Source organism: Nannospalax galili, unplaced genomic scaffold (genome assembly GCF_000622305.1).
Source record: "Nannospalax galili isolate Female #2095 unplaced genomic scaffold, S.galili_v1.0 scaffold1082, whole genome shotgun sequence".
Lineage (NCBI taxonomy): Eukaryota > Metazoa > Chordata > Mammalia > Rodentia > Spalacidae > Nannospalax > Nannospalax galili.
This window is the reverse complement of record NW_008348580.1, coordinates 2972315-2991561: the sequence shown is the minus strand read 5'-3', so window position 1 is coordinate 2991561 and position 19247 is coordinate 2972315. Positions and strand designations below refer to the sequence as shown.

Here is a 19247-nt window from a genome sequence, read left to right as displayed (position 1 = left end):
AAAAGGTCATTCTACAAAAAAGAAAATCATTCATTTAATGGGAAATTAGTGTAAGGACACTAGTTAAATAAGACAAAATGCAGAAGAAGAAAATTTGGAATAAAAACAAAAATATGTGTGGGTAAACGAACAAATGTCACTATGGTTATGATCCACAAAACCCATTCTGTGGAGAAGTCCTGAAAACCTGGGCTATGACATTGCACCTAAAAGTCTAGGCAAATTGGGGCTGGAGAGATGGTTCAGCGGTTAAGAGCACTGACTGCTCTTGCAGAGGACCTGGGTTCGATTCCCAGCACCCACATGGCGGCTACGAACCGTCCTTAACTCCAGTTCCAGGGGAATCCAAAGCTCTCTTCTGACCTCTGTGGCATTACACGAAATGGGTGCACTCACATACATGCAGGCAATACTATACTCACACACAAAAAATAAAAATAAACAATAAAATATTTTTAAAATTCTAGGCAAATTAACTAAAATATCAAATGTCTAAGAATGAAATAATCTTTCATCTACTCTACTAAGCTCTCAGGAAACTCAATCATAACAGCCAGCAGGAATCCACGTTTTTGTTTGTAAGTGGTACTTAATAACTATACATGTTTGTGAGGGTCAGCAGTCCATGTGTACAGTGTGCCGGATCAGATGGAGTGACTGGCATCATATATCACCTCAGAGTCCATCTTTGTGTTGAGAAGATTCAAATTCCTCTTTACTAGATTTTCTGAAATGTTTGATTAATGGCTGTCAACTGTAGCTATCCTACTGTGCTATAGGACATTGGAAGTCGTTCCTCCTATCCACTGTACAACTCTGACTCCATCCCTCTCTCCCCATACCCCATGAAGCCCCTGATAGCCACTGTTCTCTATTCCATCTCCATGGGGTCAACTTCTTCGGTTTCTACATGTAAGTGAGAATTTGCACCATTTGTTTTCCTGTGTCTGAATTATTTCGCTTACTCCAATAGCCTGCTCATCCATGTTACTGAAAATGGCAGAATCTCGTTTCTTTCATGGGTGAATAAAGCATTCTATCCCATTCCAAGGTTTTACCGCCCATAAGACAGTGTGATCACTGGGACAGACAAATGGGAACCAGGGCTTAGAAGTTCTAATTAAATCAAGTTTGTAGGTAGGTGAACAGACATGTGAGTATTTGGGGACAGGAGATGTCATTGGACAAGAGGGGAGAAGTAAACTAAAGACATTTTGCACAATTGTCTCCAGTCTTGACGCTCTTCTGCCTTTTGACACACTGTGAAATGGAAGCCACTAATAAGGTGGCAAATGGGTGTCTTGCCACAGGCATGATTTTTTGTTTTCCTTGAGAGCTATTTAGTATCTTACCAAATAGATCAACCAAAGCTTGACAGATATCATTTGCAGTGCTGGTACCCTTGGCTTGTTTATTTTCTTTTCAGAAGAGACTGAGAAGGTGAGGCGAATTGGTTGAAGTGTTCACGGTTACTGTGCTGCTATCTAGCAGAAGTCAGTGCTTTGACACCTTGGGTGTTTGGCAATCTTGGCTATAACTATTTTTATGGAGCCAAAAACCTCATGCCAAGCAGGCTGACTTCCAAGCATGGCTCTATCTCCTGTTTCCTGAGCTCTATGAATTACAGTTTCACAGACAGCTCTGGTTTTCCTCGTGCCATTTATCATGTATACCTTTGGTTATTTTTTAGCCTTCCAGTCTGTTTTTGCTCTCTAATGTCTGCCATCTTCTTTGATATTTTATTTTATTTCCTCTAGGTCCCTTTAAGGTGCTTTCTAAAGGACACTGGTTGTTGTAAGGAGTAGCAAGTCCATATGCTGTCTATAACTCTGAATGATTCACCCCTCTGATCCTTCAGGACAAAGCAGGGTGAAAGGGGTAACTTGAGTTCCCTTCTGAACTCTGGGGAAATTGCCTCTTTCCCTGAACCTTAGCTTGCTTATCTATATAATGAAGAGGCTAGGCTGGGTGGCTAGCTAAGCTGGTAAAGTGCTTGCCTTATAAGCAAGAGGACCTGTGTACACGATCCCACATAAAATAGCACTTGTGTGGTGTTAAATGCTTCTAATCCCAGTTCTGGGGAGGCAGAGACAGGGAGAGCCCTGAGGCTCACTGTCCAGTCAGTCTGGCCTACTTGGCAAGTTCCAGGCCAATGAGAGATGCTGCCCTCCGCAAAAAAAATGTGGACAACACATGAGGAATGATACCTGAAGCTGTCCTCTGGCCTAGGGGGGGGGCGGGGCAAGCTAGCACCTGCCTGCTCACTTCTGAGTTGAGAAAATCCTTGTAAATATGATGGTGATGAGTACGTGCCATGTCTTCTGCTGTCCTCATAAGTCCAGCTAAACATATCAGCAACCTGCACATGCTGTTACCTAGCAATTTTGCTCTGTCTCCTGGGTTTCTGTCAGTAGTAAAGCGCCATCCCCTCCTCTGTTTTGTTGCAGCGTTTGACAGAGAATGTAAAGTCGAGTTGGGTGGGTTACAAATGTCCTCTACCTCGGCCTCCATAACAACTATGACTCCTTTCCTCACACACTCCAGGAAGACTCCTATACCACTCCTCCAGCCCACCCCTCACCACCGTTATCCATGCATTAGCTGATGTTTACTGAGCACACAACAGGGACACTTCCTGCTTTTACATTTTGACGGAGCTCTTTATCTGTACCAGACACCAGACTTAACCCCTTTCATAGGAATTCTCCCTTAAGCCTCATAAGAATGCTTATGAAATAGGGACTGTTGCTATTTTTATTTTAAATATGAGAACTTGCTAAATAACTGTCCCAAGATTTTCTAACCAGAGTGGCAGAGCACAAGTCATTCATGAATAGTCTGATCTCATAGCCCAAGGGCAAGGTAACACCACAAGGCCTCCCTAAGCACCAGGCAACTGTACTAGTTGCCAGAGATACTGAGATGAATAAGGTGGTGCTATGGGGGCTGGAGAGATGGCTCAGCAGTGAAGAGCACTGGCTGCTCTTTCAGAGGACCTGGGTTTGAATCCCAGCACCCACAACCATCCATAATTCCAGTTTCAGGGATCGATGCCCTCTTCTGACCTCTGCGGGGATTGCATGACACAGGTACACTCTCTCTCTCTCTCTCTCTCTCACACACACACACACACACACACACACACACACGCGCGCACACACACACACACACACACACACACACACGCGCGCGCACACACACACCACACACAGAGTCACACAAAAATTGAAAATAATAAATAAAATATTTTTATAATGATATAATAGAATTGAGACCGGGGAAGAAGAGAGCACTACTGTAGGTAGAGACAGCTGTATGCTTCGGAGGGAAAGGACCACCTCTGCCTAACGGAGACAGAGATCAGAAAAGAACAGATGAAAGGGAGGTATTTAGGACCCAATCCAGAGGGCTGGACTATACTGCAGCTTTCCAGTGGACACGAGCACAAAGCTAAGCTAAGATGCTACCGCAGAGAGACGAACTCAGAAAAGCATTTCAAATTTCTTTGAGAAGCACCTTAGAAGCTAGCCAAGGACCAGAAGTTTGATCTGTGGTACACAGGGAGCCACACCGAGATTTTTCATTGTGGAAATGTGATGCCACATTACCACAATGCCTGAATAATGACAACCTGATGGCTCTTCGCATCCATTTCAACCAAGAGTCAGGGCCTTGACCTGTTCTGAGAACTCGTTCCTTCAGATTTCTCCCAGAACTGTACTCTCAAACAAAGGTCTTTCTCTTCTTTATTGAAGCAGTATATCCAACATTAAATGGGAAAGGAAGAGTGGACCCTTTTCAGAGAAGGATTTTTCCTTTCTGATCCCTACTGACCTAGAACAACATATACAAGCACAAACAGGTGTTATATATTTAATCCCACCTGTTGTTTGCAACACAAATAGGATAATTCTGGTTTCTTCCATTAAATATCTACTGCTGGTAGCACTTGCTATTTTCACAATATTCTGGGTCAAGGGCAAAAGAAGGGTCATGAGAGATTAAAGTATTATATTTAGGTTACAATAGGAGCCCGAGGCCTGGTAAACTTGTCTACATTATAAACAAGGTGTCAACTGATCTCGAAACATAAGATTAACTTTTTGCTTACAAGGTTAGATAAAAGTCATTTGTAAATAACCATTCTAAAGTCGCTAAAGTGGGAGTTAATTGTCCAATGGATGCTGTAAGGGAAAGGGTTGGGGGGGGTTAAGTCATTCCTATAGGTCCCTCTTTTTTGTTTTATAAATGAGGAAATATGTCCACATTTGTAAAAGTCATCCCCATATTTATAACTTTCATTTTTAAAAAACTTCAGAATTTTGATGAAGTATGTTGTATTTATGAACAGTAAGTAACAAGTATTTTATGGGAAATATCTTAGTTCATTTGTGCTGATATAAGAATAGCAGGCTAGGTTACTTATAAAGATGAGAAATGTTTTCCTCATCCTTCTGGATGGGAGACCAAGATCAAGACACTAGCATGTTGGGAGAGCTGCTCTTCTTCTCAAAGGGCTCCTTGAACACAGCTGGGGAATGCTGTGCCCTCACATGGAAGGAGGCCGAAGATTAAATCAAGGAATGCGCTCCCTCTGGAAAGCCCTTTAGCATTCATGAGGCAGAGACCTGGTGACATAAGCATTTTCCAAATGACCCACCTCTCAACATTACTGCATTGGGGACTTAGCTCCCAGCACATAAATTCTAGGGACACTTTCATACCATAGTAGAGAGATAATCTGATACCATGTAAAGAGCCTGTTGCTCATCAGCCATTCAAGTACCAGATTTAGTATTGGGCAGTTCTTGTCAACTACTATTAGCATGGCTGTCAAATAGTACCCTTATAAATTCTAGCATTCTTTCTAGGTTGTTAATAGACATTCCACTGTGGGTAAAGCCTTTCTCTTCTTTATTTCTATTTACTCAAAGGTTTAATATCATTACTATTAAGTTGCCCCAAGTCATGACCAATGTGTTACTTTCTGACTCTGCATCCCTTTGACAGACACCCCATCACTCTTTAAGTACTTCCCAGTTTTCTGGAACAAGATGTTCCAAGGCCGTTTTTCCTGTTCCCAACCCCTGCTCTGGGGTCAACCATTTCCATAGGAGCTGGTTGTTTTATTGAGAATAGAACTAAACTCTCTGCTAAAGAGATCCTGAGGTCTGGACATTTGGACTGTTTAATGCTAGTAAGATGTCTTGATTCTAAGGCTTTCAATGGAAAGAGCTAGAAAGCACTATATATTATGATTGCATATGCCTATGTGTCTGTGTATTAAAAACAGTGAGTTGGGGACTGGAGAGCTGGATCCATTGGTCAAGTTATTGTGTACCCACAATAGCAAGCATTAAGACCAGCTTGAATCCCCAGCACCCACATAAAAAGCCAAGTGTGGTGGCACACACCTGTACTCCCAGCATAGGGCAGGTCTCTATGAAGATCTTTGGGCCATGCACACACACACACACACACACACACACACACACACACGCATGCACGCACGCATGCATATACACACAGCCACAAGTTCACACTGCTTTCAACCCGAATCCAGTTCTTCAAGGGTTATGCTATATTTTCTACTTTCCATGTTTATAATCACCCTCATAAGAAATTTGGCTCACATTGCTTTTCAGATATCTGTGTTTATTTGTTTAGTCTTCTATGAATGTTTGACTCCCAGCTACCCTGGCCCAGTGCTGAACCTTATGACATGCCAATGAGCCACTCCCCACCAAAGCTAAAGTGCATCCCAAAACAGGGAGGAAGGAGGCGGAGAAAGGAGGAGCCACTTAGAATGCCCAGCTTCAGGCCTGCATTGTTCCCTGTCTTCTAAACAGATCCAAAGCCCCGACCACCAGGCTGGCTTCTAGCCCCACTGACAGCTCAGCTCTGACTCCAGAAGAAGGGTATTTTAATTAACACGTATTAATGATACAAAATGATGATTTCATTATGCTTGTCTCACACCTGTCTACTGTCTGCTTCAGCCACATTGCCCACCCCAGCACTCTTTCTCCAGGCCCCTCCCTCCTTATCTGCCCTTTTCTACTTTCATGTCATTTTCAGAAATTGTCATGATGAGTCATTGTACAAAGTAATGAGTTTCACTATGACATTTTTGTACATGTATATCATATGCTTTGACTCTATCACCCCCGTTGCCCTCTCTTGTCCTTTGCCATGTCCCCTTCCTTTACCCAGATAGCAAGCATTCTATTTTTAGGTCTTTTTCTTTTTTCAGTCTAGATCCTACAGATGAGCAGAAATATATTTGTCTGGCTGGCTTATTTTACTTAACATGATGATGTCTATTTCCATCCATTTTTCTGAAAATGACATAATTTTGTCCTTTATAGATAATGTGTGTGTGTGTGTGTGTGTGTGTGTGTGTGTGTGTGATTTTCTTTATCCATTCATCTCTTGGTGGATACCTTGGCTATTGTCAGTAGCGCTATAATATATATGAGTATGCAGGTATCTCTTTTGTATGCTGACTTTGATTCGTTTAGGTCTGTATACCCAAGAATGATGTCGCTGGATCACGTCAGTTCTAGTTTTAGTGTTTAAGGAACTTCCATAATGACTGCACTAATTTACATTCCTATCATCCCTGTCAAGTACCACCATCACCACCCTATCCCCTACTTCCTCACCAGCACTGGTTGATGTTTGTTTTCTTTATGATAGCTGGTCTAACTTGGGTGAGATGGAATCTCATTGTAATTTTGATTTTCCCTTCCTTTATAACTAAAGATACTCAACATTTTTATGTACTTATTGACCTTTTCACTTCTATTAATTGGCATATTTATTGCTTGGATTATTAGCTTTTTTAACAGTCAAACTTTTACTTTAAAATAAAAAATCACATCTATATACAAAGAATCACACAAACATACACACAATGATACAGAAAGAAGCCAAGTAAAGAGGGGACCCAAAACTGAAATCCAATGTCCCCCAGGGAGAATCTAGGTTTTAAGGGTTTTAGAGATTTCCCCTCCCATAATTTTGGGTTGGTCATATCTCCAAGCTGAGATGTCTAGGACTTCATGACTCTAAGCAGATCAGTTGAAGAGGAATATTTTTGAGCTCTCTGTGTATTCTGGATATTATTCCATTAACAGATAAATATCTATAAAGATTTTTTTCCCCTTCTGTAGGATGTCTCTTCCCAAAAGAAGTTTGAAATCAGAGGTCTTACTTGAAGAGATTTGCATTTAGACTGACATTTTGACAGCTGTGGGCTATAGATAGACTGGGTACCGGGAGATGTGGAGATATATTGGGAGCCACTAGTAATAATCCAAGAAACTAAAGGTGGGCTATGTCCTAGACATGCCAGTTTGCACTACCTTACACTTTCTAGCATTGGCCACACCCTGTAGTGTCCCACACAGATTGCTGTCCACCTTCTGACCTCACCAGTGTTCCGAGGAAATCTAAGATCTTTGAGGGATGTTGAGAGATTAACAAGGTTTGAATGGATGGACTCACAGTGATGGACATTTAGGAACAAAAATTAGACTCTATAGGCTACATATAAAATAGAGTACCTTAAATTGAGCAGGGGGCACTTGGGGGGAGGTGCAGGTAGGAGAGGGGATCTAAATACCATCAAATTATATTGTATGAGAATTGCAAAAATTCGATTTAAAAAAAAAAAAACCTCATGATATAAATGCTGGGCAGAAATGTCATATTAGAGGGTTACACATAATTTTGAAGAATACTTTAGCAAAAAAAAAAAAGCCCTAAAATTTATTTTTTCCTTCAAACAAAAGCTACATTTAAAATTATTGGACCAAGATCTAAACCGACTTTTCTGTAAAAGTTTAAAGTAACAGAAGCTTCTTAGAACACAGTAGGTCAGACAGGAAGAGTTTGCAGTGTCAAATTATGTGCATTTATACCAGTAACAATGAGTTACTGGGAGGCCAAAGTCATTACGTTCTCTGAAAGAGCAGGAGAGATTTGGCAATTCTCATAATGAGTTCTGTCCAAAGGAAGGCAACAGTCTTTGTTCTTTTATAGCTAATGCAAACACAAACTCTGACAAGGGCCAGTTACTATGGAGCCTTGATGGTCTACAGTAATTCCAAAGGCTACCTTTACAAAAGCCAACAGGTCCCTGTGGGAGATCATGTTCTACCTTTGTCTGTATATCAGCCAAGGACCACAGCCACTTCACTGAAATGCCAACTGCGAGTCGGTGCAAGATCTTGGGTGGTGCCAGCTTGTTTGTATTACTAGGGAACAGAGCTGTCATTTTATCATTTGTTGTTTTCTGAAGCTTTGAGCACTGGAGAACCTGGCATTGGCCACTGCCGTAAAAAACAACGTGATGTATACAGGAGCCAGGCTGCCTGAGTCTGAATCCTGACTCTATTATTTACTAGCTGTTTACTAGCTGTATGACATTGGACAGATTATGCAATGCTTCAGAGCCTTGGTTAGCTCATTCTGTAAAATGTAAAACTTAGAGTATGTTTTCCATAGGGCTGATATAAGTATTAAGTAAGATCAGAAATGCAAGCACACATATCAACTCACCTCTTGGGTCTTGCTGGGACCTCAGTAAAAGTAGCCTTGATAAAGCAGAGCTGAGAATGGCAAATCCACTGTGCCACCCTGTGATAGAGAACAGCTCCATCCTCCATGTCCTGTGTCATAGATGTGGTGACTTGGGTGTGAAGCAGGTGACATTGATAACTGTATAGGACCAAAGAGCAGGCATTTGGAGTCATGACTGAACTTCTCCAAACCTCAGCTCTTGTTACAATGCAGATAATAACCATACCTGCCTCACAGGACTGTGAAGAAGATCAAAGGAGTGATGTCTTTAAAGCAAGTAGCACAGACTAGGGCTCATGAAAAGGGCTGTGCAAATGCTAATGTGACTGCTGTTACTGGTGGCCACATGTGATGTCAGCAGGACTGCTATCATGTTATGGTTATGGTTTATGGCTAAAAGAACTTTACCTAGCCTAAGACACAGGGCTGACGGGATCTAGTAGGGTGACAGAATCAGTCAGTAGGCTGGACTTGGGTCAGAGCTCAAGCGCTCTCCAGGGAAATGAGAAGCCAAGTCTAATACATGATATCAAGTTCCGGTGGCAGGTAAGCGTAAATGAAAGACAGTTCCAGCCACTGAGATGAAGAAACCTTTTGTGTGTTGTCTGTCCTTGGTCAGAAATCAATTACTCTGAACCTACAGGGTCAGGCCTGGAGGTGTGAGGAATCCACTACGGCCTGTCAGTTCACAGAACCTTTCCTGCAAGCAGGCTTGAACAAAAAGGGACTGTAATGTGGAGAAGGGCTCAGAGGCAAGAAGTAGAGCTAAGGAATGCTGGGGAAACCAGAGTCTTTCTAACATGTTGGCCAAAGGCCTGACCATGGACTAAACACCTGGAGCCTAGAAGCTGAAAGCAAGCAGAGGGTCCAGGCTTACCACCCTCCTTGGACGAGACCAGGATCCTCTGGCCGAATCGCTGGCACAGAGGAGTTTCAGAATTCAGAAATTTCTGTGTTTCAGGAAGATGTTAGAATGATCAAAACACATTCCATAGCACCCCTAGCATTTTGTGAAAGAAAGGGGGGTTACCATACTCCCCACTCCAGCAGCCCAAAATATATAAATATGTACAGGAAGTAGGAGTCAGACTATCAGAAGCATATCAACTTAAGCCCAGTTATGTCACCAAGAGTTTATACCACACTGAAGAAAAATATATGTCAGAGCTTTTGAGACTGTCAGTGGGAATAGGTTATTGAAAGGATACATCTGCAAGTGAGAGATCCAGAGGTCCACATGGCCACTAGTTCTGTGTGAGCCAGCACACACCTACCGAGCCCCTGCTTTGTTTGAGGCAGCAAGCTGGGTGCTGAGGTTACAGGCATTTAGTTTCCTAAAGTCGTGTTAACAAAGTACAACCAAGTGAGAGGCTTACAGCAGCAGAATCTTACTGCCTCCATTTTAGAAGTTAAACTCCCATCCAGAGCAAACGTGCCAGGCTCCCTTGCATTGTCCAGCTCCTGGGATCTGCTGGCAGTTCCTGGAACTCCATGCTTGCACTTGCATCACTCCAATCTCTGCCTCTGCCATCACATGGAATCCTCCCCGTGTGTCCCTCTTCTTAGAAGGATACGATGACATTGGATGAAGAGTGTACCCTATTCTGGTGCCATGGTTTAAATGTGAAATGTCCGCAGCAGGCTTACTTGGTCCCCAGTGGGTATGTGGTTTTAGAAGATTGTGTAACCTTTCAGACATAGCACCACTAAAGGTGTGCCTTAAAGATTATAGTCCATCCCTGCTTCTGGTCCCAGCTCTGCCTCCTGTCTGCTGCTGAGATGAAAGACCCCAGCTGCATGTTCACACTGCCGTGAACTCCGCCATGCCTTCCTTCCCTGTCACGATGGACCGCATGCCCTGAATGAGTGAGCTGAAAGAAATCCTCTCCCCTTAATCTACTTCTGTCAGGTCTTCAGTTGTGGCAATGAGAGAGGTGACTACTGCATCTAATGTGGCCACCTGAAGACACATTGCACTGTGTCTGCAATGACCCTTTTCCATGGACTATCGTATTCTGAGACACCATGGGATAGAATTCCAACATACCTTTTGAGGGAACACAAACCAACATATAGAGCAGCTGACAAACCAAAGTTCACATGGCTACACACCCTATTCAAGACAACAGCTGAGCTGAGGTAGTCAGATTATGATAAGGATGTCGAGCATTTCCACAGGAAAGTAGAAAGACAGCACGTGGAAGCCATTTACCCAGCTGAAGAAGTCATATTGGAAATGGGGGTGAAGAGACGAGCAAAGGGCACCCAAAAAGAGGGGGAGGAAGCGGTAACGCCCAGAGCACAGCTCTGACCTCCTCAGCCCTGGGTTTAGGCCAGGCTGGGCCTAGAACCACAGGGGAGTCCTGGTAGTGTCCCCCACGCTGACAGCCATGGTTAATCTTGCCCCAGCTGGCTTCCACTGGGGGAAGTCCTTCTCTTGGGAATGACCAAAGGCACAATATGCAGAGAGGCAGCTATCAGTAGCCTGCCAGATCCACAGCCCACAGCTGCAGCCCCCATGTGGAAGAAAAGCAAAGGAGAGCCTCCACGGCCCCATTTGGAACCTAAGTTGATTAAAACAGTTTGGACCCAGAATCAGTCAAGTACTTACTACCCAGATAGCTTGTGCTGACCTCCTTCCTGGAGAAGATATAATGTCCTCTATCAGGGTCAGCAGATAGGTCTGTTTATGAGTTTCTCTGAGCAATGTTCAAATGGCCTCATAGCTGCCAAAACGCCTCTGCTTCAAAGACCTAGTGGCCGAATTTCTGCCAGAGGTGGGGCTGGCTGGGGGAGTGAGGGTGCAAAGCTTGGGCCTGACAAACTTAACCCTGGGATAGCCCTGACTCTGGAGGCAACTCTATGAGACACGCAGAGAGTAGAATTTGTTTTTGTGTTTTAGCATTTCACTTGAAGACGGGAGGGAAGAAGTGCCTTTTTCTGAAACAGTACACGCATCCCACGTGCACAATCCCACACGCGTGGGAAAGGTGCACAAATCCCACGTGTGTGGTTTGGGTCAGTGAACTTTTTCACCAAGTGGAGACAAACCCAGCGCTGAGCTATATATATGGTCTCTTCCATCCAGAAGATCCACACTCTCTTCTAGTTCCTACACACCAAAGATAACCACCATCTTGACTTTGAATGGCACAGACTTGTTTGGGGTTTTGAGCTTATATAAATGAAATGAAGTTTTATGTTTGTGACTTCACTCATTCATTTTCATGTTTATGAGATTCAACTATGTTATCGCTTGTTACTTCAGTTTATTATTGTTGTTTCATGAATATATCATACTTTTATTTATTTGCCTGTGAACATTTATGTATTTCTCAGTCTGGGTTATTATGAATGGTGCTTCTATTAATACTATTGTTTACGTCATTTGAATGAACATATACACATTGGGGAGGACTAGATATTTGTATTATTTATTGCTGCTCAACAAATCCCTCCCCCTCAAAAAACCTATTAGCTTATAAGACTAAAAATTTGCCATCTCTGATGGTTTACCTGAGTAAGGAATTTAGAAGCAGCTTGTAGAGGCAGTTTTGGCTCAGATCTTTCCAGCTGGGACTGGGTGATGTGCTTTTAAGGTAGTTCTCATAAATGAGTGGTAAGATGGTGCTGGCAGTGGTGGTAGGCTGCAGCATCTTTCCTTAAGACTGTCCTCATGACATGGCGGCTGACTTCCAACCACCACAATGAACCATCAGCAAATGAAAACAACACTCTTGATGATGTGCCTCCTGTCATACAACATCACATCCACCCTGTTCTGCTCATGGGAAGGGAGCCACTAAGTCCAGGCCACACTCAAGAACCCAGCCTAGAAGAATGTATGGTAAGCAACATGTGCCTATATCTCAAAACCATATATTGTAAATCTTGGAACTGACCTTACTAAGGAACTTCTCTATAAATAAGAGAAGCTTATAGACATTCATATAGGCATCCACAAGAAGTATATCCAACCAGCCCCTTCTATTCATGTAAAGTTTTGTGAGACATTATACACAGTAGGAAATACAAAGACTTTGGATTCGAATATGCCTGAGTGTGCTTAGTCCTAGATTCACGACTTAATAGTCCTAGGTTGAGTAGTTCATCCTCTTCAGCGCTCAGATTCCACCAGCTGTAAAATGAGGAAAGCCAATGGCACCTAATCTTTAAAGGGGACCAGATAAGATAGGTTTATACACTTATGCCATCTGTGATGTTAACTTATGAGGAATTTATTAGCCATTTACATTAACTACCTAGAAGGAGCTCTAGTGAACACTATGAGTGGCACAAACCTGGCTCCAACACGGGCCCTACCTAAGGAGGTTGATGCCACAGTAGGGCCCTTAAAAGGTAGAACAACTATAATCCAACCGGGAAAATGATCAGTGTGAACGCTGTCTTTTAAACACAGATCAAATTTAAACACGTAATATAAATAGAAGAAATTTTGAAAGTGAAATAAAAAGGAAAATATTCCAGGATCTGGGCACAGCTTGCACAAAGATGACGCTGAAAGCCATAGGGAAGGGAATAAACAGGAATAGCAATGGAATGTGCTATAGATATGGCTCATCATGGAACTGATGATGCTAGTGAGGAAGGGACAGAAGGTTAGGGAAAGACAGGAGCGTATGCTGCGTTTTACAGTACAATGAAAATCATTAAGACCAAAGACTTTTAAACTAGTTTTCTGTACTTACTGGAAAAGCTAGGCAGGCCTCGCTACAGAAGAGTGTTCTACCATGCCTGACTGAGCTGACTCCCATTTATAGAACCATTGTGTCTCAGAGTATAAACAGAACTTCTAAAACTTACCATTAGAGAATATTTCTTAGTCAGTCCAAACAACTGAGATTTGTCCTTACTATTTATGTTGTGAAGGTTTCATCAACAAGGAAATGTAGTGGGCTGTTTTTACAGGCCCTTAGCTCACTATAAACCTCAAGACGTGGCCATTTGGAACCCGCCATTTGTACACTCAGCTCTCCTGTGTGTTTGACTTCTATGTCCAGATAATGAGCCACTCACCCCACTTATTTCCTTCAAAAAGACTGATCTATTTAGCAGCCTCCACTCCTGTTACATTATCCAGTCTCAGGCAGTGATGATATTTAAACATAAGACAGAGACATCTCTGTACTATGATGGAAGTTTGAAGAAGTTGAAGCCAATGACCTTTCACTCTGAAGCCAAAAAATAACAAGCACAAATTTTTTAGTCTCACTTACAGTGGGGCCTGGAGAACTGAGCAGAAAACTTCTTTTGGCCTTTCTGTCCATTATTCAAAATATGATACCAAATCTTCTATGTACACAACTGATGCTTCCTCATCTAGCGTACCCCCTGGTTTTGATGACGTTTGGACATTCCATCAATATAGACACAGTTCCAACCGTGACTGGTGATTTCGTAATAAACATGCACAGTTTTATTTTATCCCTCTTTGCTTTATTCTGATTTAATTCCAAAAGCATGAAATGGAGGGTTCTAAGGTTAGGGACGAAATCCCTAGCCGATCACCTGCTAGAACTTCCCCATTTGCAGTGAGGGGCTTTGACTTCCTGTGAAGTGTCTACACAGGAACTAAACCAGTGTTCTCCCTGTCTGATTTCTTCTCAGGTGGGAAGTTGGCAAGTGGAGCCCGTGTAGCCTCACCTGTGGGGTCGGCCTGCAGACCAGAGATGTTTTTTGCTCCCACCTACTTTCTAGAGAGATGAATGAGATGGTCATCCTGGCCGATGAGCTGTGTCGCCACCCCAAGCCCAGCACGGTGCAGGCCTGTAATCGCTTCAACTGTGCTCCAGCCTGGTACCCTGCACAGTGGCAGCAGGTGAGTCCTGAAGTTACTTCCAATTGCAGTTTTCATTTGCATCAGTGATTAAAGACGAGAGGCGTGCTCTGAGGTTAGCTTTGCCCATTGAATGAATGTTCAAGGTCTGCTATCTCTCCCTTCTTAGTTCTCCAAACTTACTCCAATCTGGATCTTTTAATTATACATAGCATGTTCTTTCTGCTGTGCCAAACCCCAATAATGGTACTGTAAACTATCCTTCTGTTAACCTGAGCATATTCCTGACAAAGTTGTCATTAAGCAAGAAAACATTTGTACATAAAGACAATATAGTGGGTTTTCCATAAAGCTAAACTTATCTGAATTTATGCCCGTTTTAGTCTGCTATTTAAAATTCTAAGAAATCAGGGTAATAAGTAAAATAAGGGGGGTATTTTTATTTTCCTTCATTTTTGAGAATTTCATACATGTATACAATGAAATATGATATCTACCCCCATTTCTCCCCCTTCCCCCATGCCTCACTCCAAAAGACCCCCCAACTTCATGTCTTTTAAAAATATCTTAAGACATCATTGCTTAGTAAAAAGTTAGAAATTCTGAAAACTGAAACTCAAAAGCTAAGTCTAGCCTCCCATTATTTTTAATTATTTATTTTTATTTTATGTGTATGAGTGTTTGCCTGCATTATGTAAGTGTACCTGTGTCATGCAATGCCCACAGAGGCCAGAAGAAGGCCTTGGAACCCTTGGAACTGGAGTTACAGATGGTCATTAGTTGCCATGTAGGTGCTAGGAACTGAACCCAGGTCCTCTGGAAAAGCAGCCAGTGCTCTTAATCACTGAGCCATCTCTCCAACCCCTTCCCATATTTTTTATAAATAAAGTTTTATTGATGTACAGCCACACCCATCCTTTTTACATATTGCCTGTGGTTGCTTTTGCACTATGAGAGCAGAATTACGTGGCTGTGGCAGAGACCATATAGCTCACAAAACCTGAACTATTTGCTATCAGTCCTTTTACAAAAAGATTCTTATCCCACACTAAAAATCTAACAATAAAATCACAACTACACTATCATAATATGCTATTAAAATTAATGTGGCTGTCTCAAAATTTAAATAACCTTTTGGCATGCCTCTAAGGAACACAGATTTTTAAATGGATTGTTTGGATAAAATCTTATATTGCAATTTGTTCCTCATTAGAGCACCAGGCATAACTTTAAAGTGACAACAGTGGTCACAGAAGTAAACCTGAAATTAGGAAGGGATGAGCATCCTTGTTTGAGCCAGTTGTAAACTCTAAAAGTGTCCCAATTTGGATGATAAACTTTATACTCATCCGACTGGGGCGAGCAGCTAGCAGCTTGCACACTCCTGCCTCACTGCTGAGAGCCCAGCTGCCAGTTTCAAGCAGCCAAAGTCCTCCATGATTTCCTTCTCCCTGTCCATCCTTGGGACAGGGGTTTGGTAAAGAATCAAACAGTAGTAAGTAGTGAGTGAGCACACACTACAGTAGGATCAACACTCAGTATCTTTAGATTTCACATCCACGGACGGATTCAACCATGCACTATTTAGTTAGACCTGTAATGGGTACATAGATACTGAACATGAATAAACTTTTTTCTTTATTTGCTAAGCAATATATAGGATTTATATTTTATTTAGTATTATAAGTAATCTAGAAATTATTTAAACTATGCAGGAGGAGGTACATAGCATATATACAAATACTGTATCATTTTATATTCAGATGTAAGCATTCATGAATTTGGGATCCTGGAATCAAATCTGAGGAGCACCATAGAACCAGTCCCTTTCAGATACTGAGGGGGCAACTAAATGAAACAATTCAAAACAGACATTGACTATAATTTTTCTTTAAAAGCTTTTGTTTGTAAAAGCTTTAAAAGTGTTATGGCTATGTTCATCAAATTCATGCTACTATGTGATGGTATGTGAAAGGCAAATGAATGTAATATTCTTTGAAAAGCTGTGAACAGTGTTTAACTTAGAAATATACATCATTCTGCACTTACTTGAAGTTAATTCTCACAATAATCTGGTGAAAATAGATTTTATCAACCCCATTTTAGGTTTGAGGAAACTGGAGATTATACTAGTTACAAATTAAGGGATGGCCATAACCTCACTTCTGTGAACTTTTCCACTATAGCAAGCCTCATGGTTGTATGAGCAGTTTATGAGAACCCTTGATTCATGAATGATGTAACTATGGCCTAGAAGTGGCCTTGCTTAAAGTCATGCATCCTGCACCACAGCCTAGGTCTTCTGATTTCCAGTGGGTTTGCAGTAACATGCTCCTAATTGGAGAAAATTGTTGATCTTAGGCTGCAGCAATGACCCAAGCCAACCCTGAGAAAGGCTGTGGAATCATCTCATTCAGTCTCCACTGTTCAGCTACTAAATCTCTATACTATTAGTAGCTTGTGTTGCCATTATCTATGGAGTACCTTGTGAATACAGTGTTTGTTCTATGACAACAGGAATGAGTATACACAGAGTACCTCCCCACAATCCCTGAAATTCTGACTTGTATCTGACTGATGTGTTTATTTGTGGTTATGGGTCATGATGTCCTTCCAGAGGCATTCAGGGAAACACTTCATCCTTCTCAATAGCCACATGCTGCTGAATCTTGACTCAGGATACTTTTCTAATTCTTAGCGCACATACATGACTTTTGTGGTCAACTGCTGTTATTACCAGTCTTACCCACAGAACGTTCTTTTTGACAGCAGATTGCCAAAGCAGGATTCATACGTTCATTTTCTTTTGTCCTGACCTATGAAAACATGAATTTATTTTGAAAGCTGTTTCCTTCCACCAGCAAGACTCTTAGGGATAAGAAAGGTTTACTCACATTTTTCAAGTCAGGAAACCAATACTAAACACCTTTATGAAGTTCTTCCAATGAGTCAGTGACTATACTTAAGTGTCTTTATGTGTAATTTTCAAAAATATTTGAACACAAGAAATAGAACTTGAAAACTACCCATGATTTGTGCCCTTCCGAAAGAGCCCCTGTTAATAGTTTGATACATGTGGTCTGTTTTAATGATCTTTGGTCACTCTTGGGCTCTCTTTAACCTTAGCAGAAATATGTATCTTTCATTACTTCCTACCATCTTTTTTAGTGAAACTTTGTTAGATAAAATCAACTATTACTTGCACGACACAGGTGCACTCACATACATGCAGGCAATACACTCATACACATAAAATAAAAATAATTTAAAAACTCAACTATTACTGACCACTTGTTAAAAGAATGGAAGTCATTGTTTTTGCTCAACATGAAATGAGTGATAGTCCTTAACATATTTGAGAGAATGCATAAAATCCAGCACAGGAGGAGGGCTATGAGGGGTGCAGATAGGGGAGGGGGTCTACATATGATTAAGATGTGTTGTATGAAATGCACAGCAATTCAATTAAAAAACTAAAACAAAATAAAATAAATGATTTTGTAAGTTCAGATGTTCCTGGACTAAAGACTGTAGTCTTAGGACACCATGAGTTAGGGTACCAGCTGTTGGTGACCCCTTTGCCTGATTAGCCCTGTGATTCTCCAACAGTCTTGGCTGGGACAAGGCAACATGGTTGTCCAGTCATCTTTCTGGGATGACTATGCTCTACCAGGGGCTCCAGTCATTCAGCACCCAGCCTACTGGCTATTCTCTTATGGAAGAACAAGAGATAAAAACCAATAAGCAACCTGATAAACAGCCCATTTGACTGGAGAAACTCTTCCACCTCTTGGCTTGATCCCAGGGTCACCACTGACCTCACACGTATGTTTCTTTTCCTAGAAAAGAAAAGCATTATAAGAATTGCATCTGCTAGATATTGGAATACAACATCCTTTGTTCTTTGTAGAACATTTTCTAACAACTGGAAAATAGCCAATATTTATATATTCTGCAGGTCTGAAGCACAACTCCAAGTATCTCTGTTAAAATTTTGTTTTATAAACAATTAAGCAGAAATCTAATTCTAGCTTTGGTTGTTAGGGACCTGTCTTTTATTAAGTAAACTATCTCTTGCTTTTTGATCTCTGGTCTTATGTGAAAAATTCTTTTAATGTTTATCATTATCAATTTAGCTTTAATATGTTGCTAGTTTGTATTTAGATGGTTTTTCTGATACTTAAATTTTCCTTGCATTAGTCACCTGTATCTTCTCTTACTAAATTCTTTTGTTTGTTTTTTGTTTGTCGTTGGCTATGAATAAATATTACAGGGGGATCAACTCACACTAGAGAGCTACAGCTCCATGACTGAGAGTCACTGGCATGTATTACAAGTTAGTCTGCAACATTTTGATCGTAACTATCTTGTTAGGATGATGTCCAGGAACTCTCCATACCAGTGGAGTGTGTCCATTTGAAAGTTTTATATATCTATGTAATGAATTTGTTTTTATCCCCTAGTCTACTCTCCCATCTCCCTCCCTCTTCTGCTGAAAACCTTCACAGGAAGTCCTGCAGAATTCACAGCATCTCAGGCACAGCGCCAAACACTTAACATGTTTACTCACATGGTCCTCACCTACCTGTGTGATGTGGGACCACAATGCAGTCCACCTTTCCCAAATGGCCTTTACTAGTTACTCTAAAAGATTAAATTGTGAGGAAATCTTAGAAAATAGCCTCAAAATCTTCAGAATTTGTACTGGTGTTCTATGGCTACTATAACAAGCTATCACATTTGGATGCCTTAAAACAACACAAATTCACTGCCTTATCACACTAGAGAGTAGACAGTAGAAATCAGTTTGCTGTCTAAAACCAAGGAGCCAGAAAAGCCTACTTTCTTCTGGGGACTCCAGGGC

General features: G+C 41.5%; 1 protein-coding gene across 9 annotated transcripts in view; it reads left to right on the top strand.

Annotated features, from left to right (window-relative positions):
• The window catches only part of Adamtsl1 (ADAMTS like 1), a 429521-nt gene that overhangs the window by 291785 nt on the left and 118489 nt on the right, over window positions 1-19247 (top strand). For all 9 annotated transcript variants that reach the window (XM_008845544.2, XM_029569590.1, XM_029569591.1 and 6 more), the window contains one exon: window positions 14215-14425. In XM_008845544.2, the coding sequence (XP_008843766.1) occupies window positions 14215-14425 (211 nt within the window). The remainder of the gene's footprint in view (window positions 1-14214; window positions 14426-19247) is intronic.